This window comes from Symphalangus syndactylus, chromosome 10 (genome assembly GCF_028878055.3).
Source record: "Symphalangus syndactylus isolate Jambi chromosome 10, NHGRI_mSymSyn1-v2.1_pri, whole genome shotgun sequence".
NCBI classification, from domain to species: domain Eukaryota; kingdom Metazoa; phylum Chordata; class Mammalia; order Primates; family Hylobatidae; genus Symphalangus; species Symphalangus syndactylus.
In genome coordinates this window covers 62,459,698-62,477,080 of record NC_072432.2, presented here as the reverse complement: position 1 = coordinate 62,477,080, position 17,383 = coordinate 62,459,698, and the positions used below count along the sequence as shown (strand labels likewise).

Genomic DNA, 17,383 nt, shown 5'->3' with positions numbered 1-17,383 from the left:
TTTTTTGATTCTATAATAATTATTTTGAGACAGAGTCTCACTCTGTCGCCCAGGCCAGAGTGCAGTGGTGCGATCTTGGCTCACTGCAACCTCCGCCTCTCAGTTTCAAGCAATTCTCGTGCCTCAGACTCCCGAGTAGCTGAGATTACAGGCACCCACCACCACGCCCGGCTCGTTTTTGTATTTTTAATAGAGACGAGGTTTCACCATTTTGGGCAGGCTGGTCTCGAACTCCTGACCTCAGGTGATCTGCCTGCCTTGGCCTCCCAAAGTGCTGGGATTAGAGGTGTAAGCCACCGTGCCCAGCCCCTACCCTTTTTTTTTTATTATAAAAGTAATATCTGAATACATGCTTGTTTAAAGAAATGCTGTGTAAGTGTATAAAATGAAAAGTGAAAGGCCCCCATGAATGGACATTAAGATACTTCTGATGTGTTTCGTTTTCTATTGCTGCAGTGATTGTTACTGTACTTGTGGCTGTACATGTGCACATATTGCTCTAAAACAAATTTCTAGAAGTTGAATTCCAAATAGTGACTGTTCCAGATGTCTTATTTTTTAGGACCTCAAGCCTCTTAAATTCAGATCCTTCCGTTATTCCCTTACCTTCTCCCTTATCCCTTCAAATCTTTGCCCACTGCCATCACATTAATGCCTTCTTTGACCTTATTTTATCTGTTATAGTAATGAGCTGCCCTATTCTATCTTTAATCTCCCCACTCCACCTTGTCCTTATTATCTCAGCTAGTTTAATTCTTAAAAGTGAGTATATTAATTCTTGCAATCTTTCTTTTTTATGTATATATAGAGTACTGATATTTTTCAGTTAGTAGCTTCTGATTATAACTTTCCCAAATTGAGGCTTTCATTTCCTTAGAACAAGGAACTGCCCTGGCTGGGCAGTTTAGTCAAAGGCTTGTCAGGGTGTTTAGTAGACAGTTGTGCAAATGGAGCTATTCACAGGGACTGTATTACTATGTTCCTTTAGTTACTAAAAAAAAATTCTTGCTGTCCCTGTAGTTTGCAACAGATACTCTGACTCATATTTCTCTACGTAGGAGAAAGAGTATGGACTTTGGAGTGAGACATCTGTAGCTCAGTTAGGATCTAGACTCTGCTCTCAAACTGGTAGTGTATTTCGGGGTGCACTGCTATGTTTCTGAGCCTTCATTTATTCTTTATAAAGAGTTTATTAGTTTGTAGCCGGGCGCAGTGGCTCACACCTGTAATTCCAGCACTTTGGGAGGCTGAGGTTGGTGGATCACTTGAGGTCAGGAGTTCAAGACCAGCCTGGCCAACAGGGTGAAACCCCGTTTCTACTAAAATACAAAAATTAGCCAGGCGTAGTGGCACATGTTTGTAATCCCAGCTACTCAGGAGGCTGAGGTGAGAGAATCGCTTGAACCCAGGAGGCAGAGGTTGCAGTGAGCTGAAATTGTACCACTGCACTCCAGCCTAGGCGACAGTGAGACTCTGTCTCAAAAAAAAAAACAGTTTATTAGTTTGGGCATTGTTTCAGCTGCCGTAACACAGGCCAGGAAACAGAAATCTAACCAAGATAGAAATTTATGTCTTTGTCTAATAAAAGTCCAAGCTAGTAGATAATCCCTACAGTATGTAGTTCTGTTCCTCAGGTGCTCCAGGGGACCAGGTGCTGCTTTTTATCTTATTCTGCCATCTTCCTGTCCCCTCCCTCTTGCTGTAGTTTGAATTGTTAAAGGTGCCTAATAACCACCAGCCTAAGTTCTAGGCCAGGGGAAGGAGAAAGAGAATGAAGAACAAATAGCTTCCTTTAGGGACGTGAACTTAAAGATACAACTCATTGGCCAGAATGTATTATAGTTTCTGTCCACGCCTAGCTGCAAGGAAGGCCTGAAAATAGCATATAGGTGGACAGCCATGTGCCCAGCTAAAGCACGGAGACGTCTAGTAACTGAAAGGAAGAAGGATAGAATGGACAATGTGGCACAATTATACTGCACTGAGTTGATTTTTCAAGTAGGAAATAAATGGAATAATAGTTTTGAGATCTACAATTTCTGAATAGAAACTAAGCGTACTTTTGTACAGAATTTTTGTTTGGTAAATATCAACAGAAAAATACAGACTTGTGTATAGACTAAAACATGACTAGGTCTTTGTAGGGTTTGGAACATAAGTAATATGTTTTCCTTTCATTTGGCTTCAGTTGTCTGTAAATAGCAAACATAACGCTATCTTATAGAGAGATCACTTTTTCAGAAACTTCAACCATCTAGAATATTGTTAGGAGGTAATAAGGCCTCAAGGTAGCAAAAGTATAAGTTGCATAGTCCGTGTTCTCGATCTTGATTTCAAGCTTGAGTAATTTTGGGGTATAGACATATTACTATTGAACTTAATTATTTAGTACCTTGCTCAGTAGCAAATTTAAATCTGCAATATTTGAATGGTCCATTAGAGGTATATATGATGGAAATGATAGCCAAAAGCCTGATAGGATAGAAGAATAATGTAAGGAAGAAAAATACAAAGAAGTCATAAGCTTGGTAATAATAAAATTTGCTAACATTTATTGAAGATTCATAGGTGCCGGGTATTATATAAAGCCTTTTATATGTATTATTTCATTTAATATCTAAGACATCCTCTATATCATATTGGGAGGATTTAGATTTATATGCTAAGAAAGCTCATAATTACATTCTTCTTTGTTTATGAAGACAGAGAAGCCTGTAACTAATTTTAGATTACCATCAGAAATCACTAAAATGAAAAGCCCATTTTGGTGCTTGACAGAGGTATCTGAAAGAGCTCAGTCTAATGGTGCTAGGTAAATAAGTTGTTCTTTTTAAAATTATTATTATAAGGCAGGGTCTTGCTCTGTCATCCAAGCTGAAGTACAGTGACGCATCCACAGTCACAGCTCACTGTAGCCTCAAACTGCTCAAGCAGTCCTCCCACCTCAGCCTCTGGAGTAGCTAGGACTACAAACATACCACCACGCCCACTTAATTTTTTTATTTTCTGTAGAGATGGGATCTCACTATGTTGCCCAGGCTGGGCTTGAGTTCCTAGCCTCAAGCATTCCTCCCACTTCAGTATCCCAAAGTGTTGGGATTACAAGTGTGAGCTGCCATTCTCAGCCATAAGTTGTTCTTATATTCACCTTTGACTCTTTTTTTTTGAGATGGAGTCTCACTCTGTGGCCCAGGCTGGAGTGCAGTGGCACGATCTTGGCTCACTGCAAGCTCTGCCTCCTGGGTTCATGCCATTCTCCTGCCTCAGCCTCCCGAGTAGCTGGAATTACAGGTGTCCGCCACCACACCTGGCTAATTTTTTGTATTTTTTTTTTTTTTAGTAGAGATAGGGCTTCACCGTGTTATCCAAGATGGTCTCGATCTCCTGATCTCCTGATCCACCCACCTCAGCCTCCCAGATTGCTGAGCCACTGCGCCTGGCCTTTTTTTTTTTTTTTTTTTTTTTTTGAGACAGAATTTCGCTCTTGTTGCCCAGGCTGGAGTGCAATGGCACGATCTTGGCTCACCACAACCTCCCCCTGCCGGATTCAAGCAATTCTCCTGCCTCAGCCTCCTGAGCAGCTGGGATTACAGGCGTGTATCACCACGCCCAGCTAATTTTGTATTTTTAGTAGAGACGGGGTTTCTCTGTGTTGAGGCTGGTCTCAAACTCCTGACCTCAGGTGATGCGCCCCCTTCGGCCTCCCAAAGTGTTGGGATTACAGGCGTGAGCCACTGTGCCCAGCTGGTATTTTTTTTTTTTTTTTTACAGGCTGGAGTGCAGTGGTGTTATTTTGGCTCACTGCAACCTCCGCCTCCCAGGCTCAAGCAATTCTTGTGCCTCGGCCTTCTGAATAGCTGAGACTACAGGCATGCACGACCATGCCTGGCTAATTTGTTGTAGTTTAGTAGGGACGGGGTTTTGCCACATTGCCTACACTGGTCTTGAACTCTTGAGCTCAGGCAATCCACCCCTCTCAGCCTCCCAAAGTGCTGGGATTACAGGCATGAGCCACCATGCCCGGACATCCTCCAGTATTTCTAAAGCTAAGTTTCTCTACCAACATTGAACAGTTGTTATATTTCTGAGTTTAGCAAGTAATGATTGAAGAGCATCCAGACGTGGATATTTATATTTTGAGACAAGTACCTTTATACACCAACCAAAGGTAAGGTTGAGGCTAGATTCAAGCCCTGTGTGGTACGGGGACTAAGTACCTCAAGGTAGATAAGAATCCCAGATCTAGAACCAGTGCTTGGGGTCTAAGACTAAGAAGAAGCAGAGAACGCCTGGAAAAAAATTTCCCATCCATAGTATCAACTATAAGCTACCTTAAAAAAATGAGCAAAAGATGTACAAGTCCTAAGTAAAGGCAATTGCAGTCTTGCTTTGGAAAACTATTTTGACCCAATAAATTCTTTGAGCTGAGAGTAATGAGGTTCATGTTTTTAAGAGATAACTAAGTAGTTTTTCTAAGTGGTAAAATATATATATACATATATATATGTATATGTATATATATATGTATATATTAGGAAAAGTGTCAACCAGTTATTTAATAAAGAGAAAATTGTATCATTTCCATGAATGATTTTTAAATGTGAACAGTTAGAATGAATAAAGTAAGAATGTAAAGCTAGTCTTGGTTATCCTGCTATATCTGCTGTATGAAGAAATGCAAATCAGCAATTGTAAAGACTCTTAGAAATCATGCAGTGCACAAACCGAGTTAATTTCGTATAACCTCGTGTTTCCCACTTGTTCTGTGACCGTAGGGAATCTATTAATATCTTCTGGGACACTAGAAGTCTGCAAAACATAATTTTGGAAACGCTATATGTATTGAACACCATTCAGATACGTAGGGTGCAAACACTTGCGTTGCCAAAATCTTAATGTACAGAATCTTTAAAGAATGTAATAAACTTATACTTTCTTTTTTTTTTTTTTAATGGAGAAACAAGGTCTCACTCTGTTGCTCAGGCTGGAGTGCAGTGGCGTGATCATAGCTCGCTGCAACCTCTAACTTCTCAGTTCAAGTGATCCACCTGCCTTAGCCTGCTGAGTAGCCATGACTACAGGCTCACACCATCATACCTAGCTAATTTTATTTTTTGTAGAGACATGGTCTCACTATGTTGCCCAGGCTGGTCTCAAACTCCTGGCCTAAAGTACATTCTTTAGTAAGTTAAAATACTTGCCTTTTTTGTGATAGTCTTGAAAAAACAAAAGTTAAAATACTAATTGGACAAGCTAGAAAGGACCGAAGTGTTTTTTAAACTATGTTCTTTTTTTTAATTTTTTTTCTCCCGAGACGGAGTCTTGTACTGTCGCCCAGGCTGGAGTGCAGTGGCGCGATCTCGGCTCACTGCAAGCGCCACCTCCGAGTTCCCGCCATTCTCCTGCCTCAGCCTCCTGAGCAGCTGGGACTGCAGGCACCCGTCACCAAGCCCAGATAATTTTTTTTGTATTTTTAGTAGAGATGAGGTTTCATTATGTTAGCCAGGATGGTCTCGATCTCTTGACCTCGTGGTCCGCCCGCCTCAGCCTCCCAAAGTGCTAGGATTACAGGCGTGAGCCACCATGCCCAGCCTAAACTATGTTCTTTATCAGATGTTTTCCAAATATTTTCACCCAGTCTGTGGTTTACCTTTTCAGTCTCTTCATAGTGTCTTTTGAACAGCAGAAGTGGGGTTGGTTGTGGTGACTCACACCTGTAATCCCAGCACTTTGGGAGGCCAATGTGGAAGAATCGCTTGAGCCCAGGAGTTCGAGAGCAGACTGAGCAACATAGTTAGACCCTGTCTCTAAAAATTACAAGAAAATTAGCCAGATGTAGTTGTGGTTGTGTGCCTGTGGGCCCAGCTACTCGAGAGGCTGAGGTGGGAGGATTGCTTGAGGACAGGAGGTTGAGGCTACACCACTGTACTCTAACCTAGGAGATAGAGCAAGACCCCACGTAAAAAAAAAAAAAAAAAAGCAGAAGTGATGAAATGTAATTCATTACATTTTTCTTTTCTTAATTTTTATTTATTTATTTATTTTTGAGACAGGGTCTCACTCTGTCAACAGGCTGGAGTGTAGTGGTGCGATCTTAGCTCACTGCAACCTCTGCCTCCCGGGTTCAAGCGATTCTCCTGCCTCAGCTTCCTGAGTAGCTGGGGACTACAGGTGCACGCCACCTCACCCAGCTAATTTTTGTATTTTTAGTAGAGACAGGGTTTCACCATGTTGGCCAGGATGGTCTCGATCTCTTGACTTTGTGATCCACCCACCTCGGCCTCCCAAAGTGCTGAGATTACAGGTGTGAGCCACCATGCCCATTCTACATTTTTCTTTTATGAATGTGGCATCTGAGAAGTCTTTGCCTAAATAAAGGTCACGAGGATTTTCTCGTATGCTTTCTACTAGAAGTTTTATAGTTTTAGGTTTCCAAATTCTTTTTTAATGTAATTTTATAGGCACAGTTTGGTACTTTTGCTTTACTGAATCCGTAATTTAAATTTAGTTTTATAACTTGCTTTTTTTCCTCTCATTATTATACCATGGTATTTTCATATCAGTAGTTAATTCTTTTGAATACCTACTTGACGTTCCATCAAAGAATGTATTACAATTGTTTAGCTTTCTTCTCATGTTGGATAGTTAAGTTGTTATCTGTTTTTTCCTATTATTAATAATGTTCCAAGATTTGTTTTAAAATTCAGTTGAAATTTTGGTTTCTACAAATTATTTTATTTTATTTATTTTTATTTATTTATTATTTGAAACGGAGCCTCACTCTGTCACTCAGGCTGGAGTGCAGTGGTGCAATCTCGGCTCACTGCAACCTCCGCCTGCCAGGTTCAAGCAATTCTTCTGCCTCAGCCTCCCAAATAGCTAGGACTACAGACACGTGCCACCATGCCAGGCTAATTTTTTATATTTTTAGTAGAGACAGGGTTTCACCATATTTGCCAGGCTGGTCTTGAACTCCTGATCTCAGGTGATCCACCCGCCTCGGCCTCCCAAAGTGCTGGGATTACAGGCATGAGCCACTGCGCCCGGCCAAGATTCGTTTTAAAATTCAGTTTAAATTTTGGTTTCGGCCGGGCACAGTGGCTCACTGCCTGTAATCCCAGCACTTTGGGAGGCCGAGGTGGGTGGATCACCTGAAGTCAGGGGCTCTAGACCAGCTTGGCCAATATGGTGAAACCCTGTCTCTACTAAAAATACTACAGTTAGCTGGGCATGGTGGCAGGTGCCTGTAATCCCAGCTTTTTGCGGGGGGCTGAGGCAGTGGAATCACTTGAACCCAGGAGGCAGAGGTTGCAGTGAGCTGAGATCGCGCTGTCGCACTCCAGCCTGGGGGACAAGAGCGAGACTTCATCTCAAAAAAAAAAAATTTTTTTTTTGGTTTCTATAAATTATTTTATAATGAAGCATTTCATCCTTGTATATTTTGAGGCACACTCAAAACTTAAAAGTTTTGATATAAAGTTTTGACTTTTCTTGTTCAGATATATGATGAAAATGTTAGGGAAAAGATGATGTAAACAATTACTATTTTAAAAATTTTAAATAACTTTCTATCTTCTATCATAACCGTATTGGATTATACTCCTCTCCTGGTTCAAACAGTCATAATAGGCCTAATTAGAAAGCTCTGATTTTACCAATTATTTCTTTTAATTCCTCAATTTATATGATTTATTTTGACTTCTCTTTCAGCCCCTCCCACTTTTTAAGTCTCTGCAAAACTATTTGATCTCTAATGAGATTATAATACTACCTAAATGCATAGTTAGATTTCTGAAAGACCATTTCTGTTACATCCCATGTGCTGATTTTTTTTTTAATTACATGGCATAAATTTAGGGGACAAAAATTTCACTTTTTTTTATTATTTTAATGCCATTTTATTTTTTCATGACAGATTCAAAAGCTTTGTGACAGAGTAGCTTCATCTACTTTATTGGATGATCGAAGAAATGCCGTTCGTGCTCTCAAATCATTATCTAAGGTTTGTAACTTTGTAAATGTTTTAATTTTCTTAAGTTGGATATTAGTTACTTTAGTAACATTTGCATTTTTTATGTGCAGAAATATCGCTTGGAAGTGGGTATACAAGCTATGGAACATCTTATTCATGTTTTACAAACGGATCGGTAAGTCTCTGTTTAATGATTTTTTTCCCTAATTTTTCTTCAACTTTTGTTTTAGAGTCAGCATCACTATTCCAAAAGATGGCTTTTTTTTTTTTTTTGGTATTTTTTGGTAGAGATGGGGTTTGCTATGTTGCCCATGCTGGTATCGAACTCCTGGGCTCAGGTGATCTGCCCACCTTGGCCTCCCAAAGTGCTGGGATTACAGGTGTGAGCCACTGCGCCTGGCCCCAAAAGTTGTTGACATACTAAAGCTATTAAGTTTTTACTTAGTTGTCATTTCGCTAAAGATTTATTGGACACTGAGTGCAAGCACTGTGTTAAGCATAAAACAGACGTAAAAACGGGATAAAGCAACTCTTCAATGCCTTGAGATTTTTGAGTTTGAACTGGGCAAATGGTATTCATTTACACACTGGGCAAGTAGATATTCATTTACATATAATATACATATTTTGGTATTCAGACTTGCTTTTTAAAGAGAAATAAACAGTAATAAGAGTTAAGTGTTAAATATGAGCCTGTTTTAAGAGAAAGATTGCCAGGTATGGTGGCTCAAGCTTGTAATCCCAGCACCTTGGAAGGCTGAGGTGGGAGGATTGCTTGAGTCCAGGAGTTCGATACTGGTCTGGGCAACATAAAAAATAAAAATTAGGCCAGGCACAGTGGCTTGTACCTGTAATCCCAGCACTTTGGGAAGCCGAGGCAGGTGGATTACTTGAGGTCAGGAGTTTGAGACCAGCCTGGCCAAATGGTGAAACTTGGTCTCTACTAAAAATAACAAAAATTAGCCAGGCCTGGTGGTGCATGCCTGTAATCCCAGCTACTTGGGAGTCTGAGGCGGGAGAAATCACTTGAACCCAGGAGATGGAGATTACGGTTAACCAAGATCACGCAACTGTACTTCAGCCTGGGCAACAGAGCAAGACTCTGTCTCAATAAAACAAAAAATATGAATAATAAAATAAAAATCAGCTGGGTGTGTTGTCACATACCTGTGGTCCTAGCTTCTCGGGAGGCTGAGGTGGGAGGATCACTTGAGCCCAGGAAGTCAAGGCTGCAGTGAGCCGTGATCATACCACTGTACTCCAACCTGGGCAGCAGAGTGAGACCTTGTCTCGAAAAAATAAATATAAATTTAAAGAAAAAGAAGCATCATTTAGCCCATTTTTAGCTCTTTCAATTTTTTTTTTTTTTTTTCGAGATAAAGTCTCGCTCTGTCGCCCAGGATGGAGTGCAGTGGCACAATCTCAGCTCACTGCAAGCTCCGCCTCCCAGGTTCATGCCATTCTCCTGCCTCAGCCTCCCAAGTAGCTAGGACCTCTTACAGGCACCCGCCACCACGCCTGGCTAATTTTTTGTATTTTTAGTAGAGACGGGGTTTTACCATGTTAGCCAGGATGGTCTCGATCTCCTGATCTTGTGATCCACCTGCCTCGGCCTCCCAAAGTGCTGGGATTACAGGCGTGAGCCACCATGCCCAGCCTTTTTTTTTTTTTTTTTTTTTTTTCAGATGGAGTTTCACTCTCGTTGCTCAGGCTGGAGTACAATGGTGTGATCTAGGCTCACTGCAGCCTCCGCCTCCAGGGTTCAAGTGATTCTCTTGCCTCAGCCTCCCGAGTACCTGGGATTACAGGCATGTGCCACCATGCCTGGCTAATTTTGTATTTTTAATGGAGATGGGGTTTCTCCATGTTGATCAGGCTGGTCTCAAACTCCTGAACTCAGGTGATCTGCCCACCTCAGCCTCCCAAAGTGCTGGGATTACAGGTGTGAGCCACCACACCTGGCCCTCAATTTCTTTTTAAGAGATTTTATCTCCATCTTTGGTTTTCATTAACTGTGCATGGATAGCTTCCAGATCTTAGCTACAGTTGAATGTGTCTTACAAGCTTTAGCTGTGCATCGTACATTTCTACTCTACCAAGATCTCTCATAAGCCTCTCAAATTCAAAATGTTCAAAGTTAATTTATCTCTGGTCCTCCAATCCTTCTAGGCTTTCCATGCCCCCTTCAACCACTTTTACCCTAAGTTCATCTCAGTCACGAGCATCTTTCCATTCAAGTGAGAAACTGGAGGATTCTTAGGGAACTCATTCTTCTCCTGAACCCATCATGCCTACACAGGCCAAAAAACAGCTAGAGTCCATTATTTTCTTTCCATTTCCTTTTTTGGCCTTAGTTCTGGCTCAATGTCAATCACTTAAGTAATTTCCATAGCCTCTGTTATCTTTGGCTGTGTAACAAATTACTTCAAAATTTAGTGGTTCAAAATAAAATATTTATCATCTCATAGTTTCTGTGGATCAGGAATTGAGGAGCAACTTAGCTAAGTGGGCTCAGAGTCTCTCATGAGGTTGCCATGAAGCCATCAGCCAGGTCTGCAGTCATCTGAAGGCTTGACTGGGGCTGGAGGATCTGATTCCAAGATGTCTTACATTGCTATTGGCAAGAGGCCTCAGTTCCTCACCATGTTTCTCTCTTGGTAAGGCTGTTTGATATGGCAACTGCTCTCCCAGAGCAAACTATCCTAGAGAGAGAAGAATAGAAAGCCACAATGCCTTTTATAACTCAATCTCCAGAGTCGTGTACTGGCAATCCCATCATATTCTAGTTGTTAGAAGCAGGTTAATAAGTACAGCCTATACTTAGGGAGAGGAGAATTAGGCTTCACTTTTTTAAAAAGAGGTGAATCAAAAAGTTTTGGACAAGTTTAAAACAATCATCATCTCCAAAATATTATTTTCCTCCAGTCTCTTTGTATTTCCATTCAGTCTATATGTTGCAAGAATTATCCTTCTGAAATGCACATCTTCAGTCATTCTCTCATTTAATGCATTTCACCAGTTCAGTGAAGTGTGAAGTTCATGTTTCTCAAACAAAGCTAAAGATATAAGCTTTTTAAAGATCTGTGTACTGCCTGTCTAACCTCATAGACTCGTTTTCACTTATATTTCAGTTATGCCCAGCTGCTTGTCCATAACAGTTAGGACCTTTTTTCTTCTCCCCAGACAGTGTAACTCAAATTGACTACCTTTTCAAAGCCACTAAGTCTAATGCATTTGAATAAGTGAGTTGGATGCATCAGGACTGTCTGTGTTATTAACATCATAGTAGGTAACTGTGGTAGACAGAATTATGGCCTCCCAAAGATACCTATATCCTAATCAACAAAACCTGTGAATTTTACCTTAGATAGTGAGAGAGACTTTGCAGATATGATTAAGTTAAGGACTTTGAGATGAGAGGATTATTCTGGATTACCCTGGTGGACCCAGTGTTATCACAGGGTCCTTAGAATAGGAAAAGGCTGGGCGCGGTGGCTCATGCCTGTAATCCCAGCACTTTGGGAAGCCGAGGCGGGCGAATCACGAGGTCAGGAGATCGAGACCATCCTGGCTAACACAGTGAAACCCCGTCTCTACTAAAAATACAAAAAATTAGCTGGGAGTGGTGGCGGGCGCCTGTAGTCCCAGCTACTCGGGAGGCTGAGGCAGGAGAATGGCAAGAACCCAGGAGGGGGAGCTTGCAGTGAGTCGAGATCACACCACTGCACTCCAGCCTGGGCAACAGAACAAGACTCCGTCTCAAAAAAAAAGTAGAACAGGAATGCAGAAGAGGAAGTCAGAGTGCAGTGACAGAAAAAAAGGACTCAACCTGCTCTTGGTGGCTTTGAAAATGGAGAGAAGGAGCCATGAGCCAGAGAATGTGGGTGGCCTTTAGAAGAGCTGGAAAAAAGAAGCAGATTAGTGTGATGATTATACGTACTTACAATCTTCTTTATTCTATGAGTGTTAAATCACATGCATATTTTATTACTGAGTCTTATAAAGTTAATGATGAAATGATTAACATCTCAATATGGAAAATAGAATGCATCTCTTATGTAAAGTGGTCTTTATTGTCTTTTTTTTTTTTTTTTTTTTTTGAGACAGTTTCACTCTTGTTCCCCAGGCTGGAGTGCAATGGCATGATCTCGGCTCACCACAATCTCTGCCTCCTGGGTTCAAGTGATTCTCCTGCCTCAGCCTCCTAAGTAGCTGGGATTACAGGCACCTGTCACCATGCCCAGCGAATTTTTTGTATTTTTAGTGGAGATGGGGTTTCTCCATGTTGGTGAGGCTGGTCTCAGGTGATCCACCTGCCTCCGGCTCCCAAAGTGCTGAGATTACAGGTGTGAGCCACCACACCCAGCCCCCTATAACCATCTTACGGAGAGACCACTCATTCTCCTAACTCCCATACTCAGGGCCCAAAACTTGTCTCTCACTGATGTTTTCAAACCGTGATACCTCAATGGTTTTTTTTAAATAGAGATATAATTTATATATCATAAAGTTCACTCTTTTAAAGTGTACGTTTTAGTGGTTGTAATATATTCACAAAATTGTACAACCATCACCACTGTCTAATTCCAGAACATTTGCATCATGCCAAAAAGAAATCCCATATTCATTATCTGTCATTTTCTATTCTCCTCCCCCACCCCCTCTTGCATACTTGGCAACCACTAATCTACTTTCTGTCTTTATAGATTTGACTGTTTTGGACATTTCATATAGATGGAATTATACCATATGTGGCTTTTGTTTCTAGCTTCGACAGCATAATATTTTAAGGTTCATCCATGTTGCAGCATGTATTAGTACATCATTCTTTTTTATGACTGAATAATCTTTTGTATAGTTATACCACATTTCGTTTACCCATTCATCAATTGTTGGACATTTTGGGTATTTCCACTTTTTTGCTATTATGAGTAGTGCTGCTATGAACATTCATGTACTGATTTTTGTAAGGACAAATGTTTTCATTTCACTGTGTTTTGTATCTAGCAGTGCAGTTGCTAGGTCATGGGATTAGTTGTTTAACTTTTTGAGGAATTGCCAAACTCTGTTCACTACAGAACATAAATACTTGTATAAAATGGCTATAACATTTTGTATTTATATCAACAATGTATGAAGGTCCCAATTTCTCTGTATTCTTACCAGCACTTGTTATTGACCTTTATTAAAAAGTAACCATCCTAGTAGGTATAAAGTGGTATTTAATTTCTTTTTTTTTTTTTTTTTTTTTTGAGACAGAGTCTCGCTCTGTTGCCCAGGCTGGAGTGCAGTGGCGTGATCTCTGCTCACTGCAACCTCCACCTCCCGGGTTCAAGTGATTCTCCTGCCTCAGCCTCCCCGGTAGCTGGGATTACAGGCATGTGCCACCACGCCCAGCTAATTTTTGTATTTTTTTTTTTTCATGTATATTTTATTTTATTTTATTTTTTTTCCCATCACCTTGAGCACTTATTTCTTTTTTTTATTAATTTTTTTTGCACACAAAAACAATAAACATTTTCTAAAAATACAAACAAAAAGATGCGTATCAAACATATTAGGAAGGTTGCACATGGGAAGTCGGGGAATAGAAATGGGGGGTGGGAGTTAAAATAAATGAGAGGGACTTTATATGGATCAGTGATAATAACTCAATCCTCTATTTGACAAACAAGAGGGAGAAGGAAGCGGAAGAAAAAGAAAGTGGGATAAAGGATCAGAAAGGGAGGAAAATAGAAAAAATTAGAGTATGACTCCAGGGTAGACCTGTTTTGTTGTCACTGAGTTGGTTGGTTGGTTTGTCTGTTGTATTTTTCATGTTTCGCCAAGTTGGCCAGACTGGTCTCGAACTCCTAGCCCGAAGTGATCAACCCGCCTCGCCCCCCAGAGTGCTGGGACCACAGGCGTGAGCCACCACGTCCAGCCCCCACATTGCTTCTGGCCTCGGTGGTAGACCTCCCAGACGGAGCGGCCGGGCAGAGGCGCTCCTCATTTCTTCCCAGACACCGGGCGGCCGGGCAGAGGCGCTCCTCACTTCCCAGACGGGGCGGCCAGGCAGAGACGCTCCTCACTTCTTCCCAGACGATAGGTGGCCGGGCAGAGGCGCTCCTCACTTCCCAGACCGTGGGTTGCCGGGCAGAGGCGGTCCTCACTTCCCAGATGATGGGTGGCCGGGCAGAGGCGCTCCTCACTTCCCAGACGGGGTGGCTGGGCAGAGGCGCTACTCACTTCCCAGACGATGGGTGGCCGGGCAGAGGCGCTCCTCATTTCCCAGACGATGGGTGGCCGGGCAGAGGCACTCCTCACTTCCCAGACGATGGGTAGCCGGGCAGAGGCGCTCCTCACTTCCCAGATGGGGCGGCCGGGCAGAGGCGCTCCTCACTTCTTCCCGGACGGGGCGGCTGGGCAGAGGCGCTCCTCACTTCTTCCCTGATGGGGCGGCCGGGTAATTTTTGTATTTTTGTAGAGATGGGGTTTCACCATGTTGGCCAGGCTGCTCTCAAACTCCTGACCTCACATGATCCACCCACCTTGGCCTCCCAAAGTACTAGGATTACAGGTGTGAGCCACTGCGCCCTGCCTCATTGTCTTTTCTTTTCTTTTTTTTTTTTTTTTTTTTTTTTGTGAGATGGAGTTTCACTCCTGTTGCCCAGGCTGGAGTGCAGTGGTGCGATCTGGCTCACCACAACCTCCGCCTCCCGGGTTCAAGCGATTCTCCTGCCTTCGCCTCCCAAGTAGCTGGGATTACAGGCATGCATCTACCACTCCCAGCTAATTTTTTGTAGAGACAGGGTTTCTCCATATTGGTCAGGCTGGTCTCGAACTCCTGACCTCAGGCAATGCACCCACTTCGGCCTCCCAAAGTGCTGGGATTGTAGGCATGAGCCACCGTGCCCACCCCAGCCTCATTTTCTAATTGTAGTTTTGATTTGCATTTCCCCAATGACTGAAGATGTTGACCATCTCTTCATGTGATTATTGGCCATTTGGAGAAATGTCTATTCATATCCTTTGCTCATTTTTAATTGGGTTACTTGTCTTTCTGTGTTTTGTTTGTTTGTTTCTTGAGACGGAGTCTCACTCTGTCGCCCACACGAGAATGCAGTGGCGGGAGCTCAGCTGACTACAGCCTCCACTTCCTGGGTTCAAGCATTTCTCCTACCTCTGCCTCCCAAGTAGCCAGGATTATAGGCATGCACCAGCACACCCTGCTAATTTTTGTATCTTTAGTAAAGATGGGGTTTTGCCATGGTAGCAAGGCTGGTCTTGAACTCCTGAGCTGAAGCCATCTGCCCACATTGGCCTCCCAAAGTGCTGGAATTACAGGTGTGAGCCACTGCACCTGGCCTACTTGTCTTTTCTATTGTAGAGCTATATATATATATACATATATATACACATATATATATACACATATATACACATATATATACATATATATACACATATGTATACATATATACACACATATATACATATATATATACACATATATATATACACACATGTATATATATATATATACACACGTATATATATATATACACACATGTATATATATATATATATACACACATGTATATATATATATATATATATATATATATATATATATATATGTATTTTCTAGATACGTTTCTTATTTTGGCTCACGACAACCTCTGCCTCCCCGGTTCAAGCGGTTCTTGTTCCTCAGCCTCCCAAGTAGCTGGGATTACAAGTGTGTGCCACTATGACCGGCTAATTTTTGTATTTTTGGTAGAGACGGGGTTTCACCATGTTGGCCAGGCTGGTCTCGAACTCCTGACCTCAAATGATCCACCCACCTTGGCCTTTCAAAGTGCTGGGATGACAGGCATGAGCCATCGCAAGTGGCCAAACATTTTTAAATTTTGATGAAGTTGAATTGCTCTGCTTTATCTTTTGTTGCTTGTGCTTTTGGTGTCATATCTAAGAAACCATTGCCTAATCTAAGGTTGTAAGGATTTAAGCCCGTGTTTTCTTCTAAGAGTTCCATAGCTTTAACTCTTACTTATATTTAGGTCTTTCATCCATTTTGAGTTAATTTTTATCTATAGTGTGAAATGGTGCCCAATTTCATTCTTCTGTATGTTGATACCTAGCTGACCCAGCACCGTTTGTTTAAGAGACTATCCCTTCCTCATTAAAGGGTCTTGGCACTTTTACTGAAAATTAATTGAAGTAAACATTACTGTTTATTTCTAGACTATCAATTCTATTTTATTGATCTATGTGTCTATATCACAGTGCCGCACAGTCTTTTTTACTGTAACTTCTTAGTAAGTTTTGAAATTGGAAAGTGTGAGATCTTCAACTTTGTCTTTCATTTTCAAGATTGTTTTGGCTATTCTGGATCCCTTGCATCTCTGTATGACTTTAATGATTAGCTTGTCAATTTCTGCAAAAACAGCAGTTAGGATTTTGATAGGGATTATGTTAAATCTGTGACTCAAGTTGGGATATATTACTCTTTTCCTATTCATGAACACAGCATATCTTTTTATTTATTTGCGCCTTAAGTAGTTCCTTTCAACAGTGTCTTGTAGTTTTCCATGTACTAGTCTTACTCTTCTTTAGTAAAATTTACTACTGCCAAGTATTTTAATCTTTTTGATGTTACTTAAACGCTATTTAAATGAAATCATGTTAAAATTTTATTTTTTGATTGTTCATTGCTAGGATATAGAAATATAAATGATATTTGCATATTTAGCTTGTATCTGGTGACTTTGCTGAATTTATTAATTCCAATAGTTTTTTAATGGATTCCTTAAGATTGTCTATGTACAAGACTATGTCATCTGTGAGTAGGTGTGGTTTTACTTCTTCCTTTCATTTTCTTACATATTGCTCTAGCTAAAACCTTAAGTTCAATGTAGAATAGAGGTGATAAGAGGGTTCATCTCTGTCTTATTCCTGATCTTATGGGGAAAGCATTTAGTTTTCCACTGTTGTATGTATTCGTTGTGGGATTTTCACAGGTGCCTTTTATTGTGGGATTTTCACAGGTGCCTTTTATTGTGTTTTATCCTTCTATTCCTAGTTTCTCAATAGTATCTTAAAAGATGACCCTCAACATTTCTGAAAAACAAAATAATTTTTAAGACGGAGTCTCGCTCTGTCACCCAGACTGGAGTGCAGTGGCGTGATCTTAGCTCAATGCAACCTCTGCCTCCCGGGTTCAAGCAATTCTTCTACCTCAGCCTCCCAAATAGCTGGGATTACAGATGCGCACAACATGCTCAGCTAATTTTTGTATTTTTAGTAGAGACAGGGTTTCACCATGCTGGCCAGGCTGGTCTCGAACTCCTGACCTCAGGTGATCTGCCCGCCTCGGCCTCCCAAAGTGCTGGGATTACAGGCATGAGCCACTGCACCCAGCCTGTGAGT

The 17,383-nt window shown here is 41.4% G+C and overlaps 1 protein-coding gene across 3 annotated transcripts in view; it reads left to right on the top strand.

Moving 5' to 3' along the window:
- The window catches only part of USO1 (USO1 vesicle transport factor), a 96,597-nt gene that overhangs the window by 20,453 nt on the left and 58,761 nt on the right, over positions 1-17,383 (top strand). For all 3 annotated transcript variants that reach the window (XM_063610355.1, XM_063610354.1, XM_063610353.1), the window contains exons 2-3: positions 7,916-8,002; positions 8,083-8,147. In XM_063610355.1, coding sequence (XP_063466425.1) covers positions 7,916-8,002; positions 8,083-8,147 — 152 coding nt within the window. The remainder of the gene's footprint in view (positions 1-7,915; positions 8,003-8,082; positions 8,148-17,383) is intronic.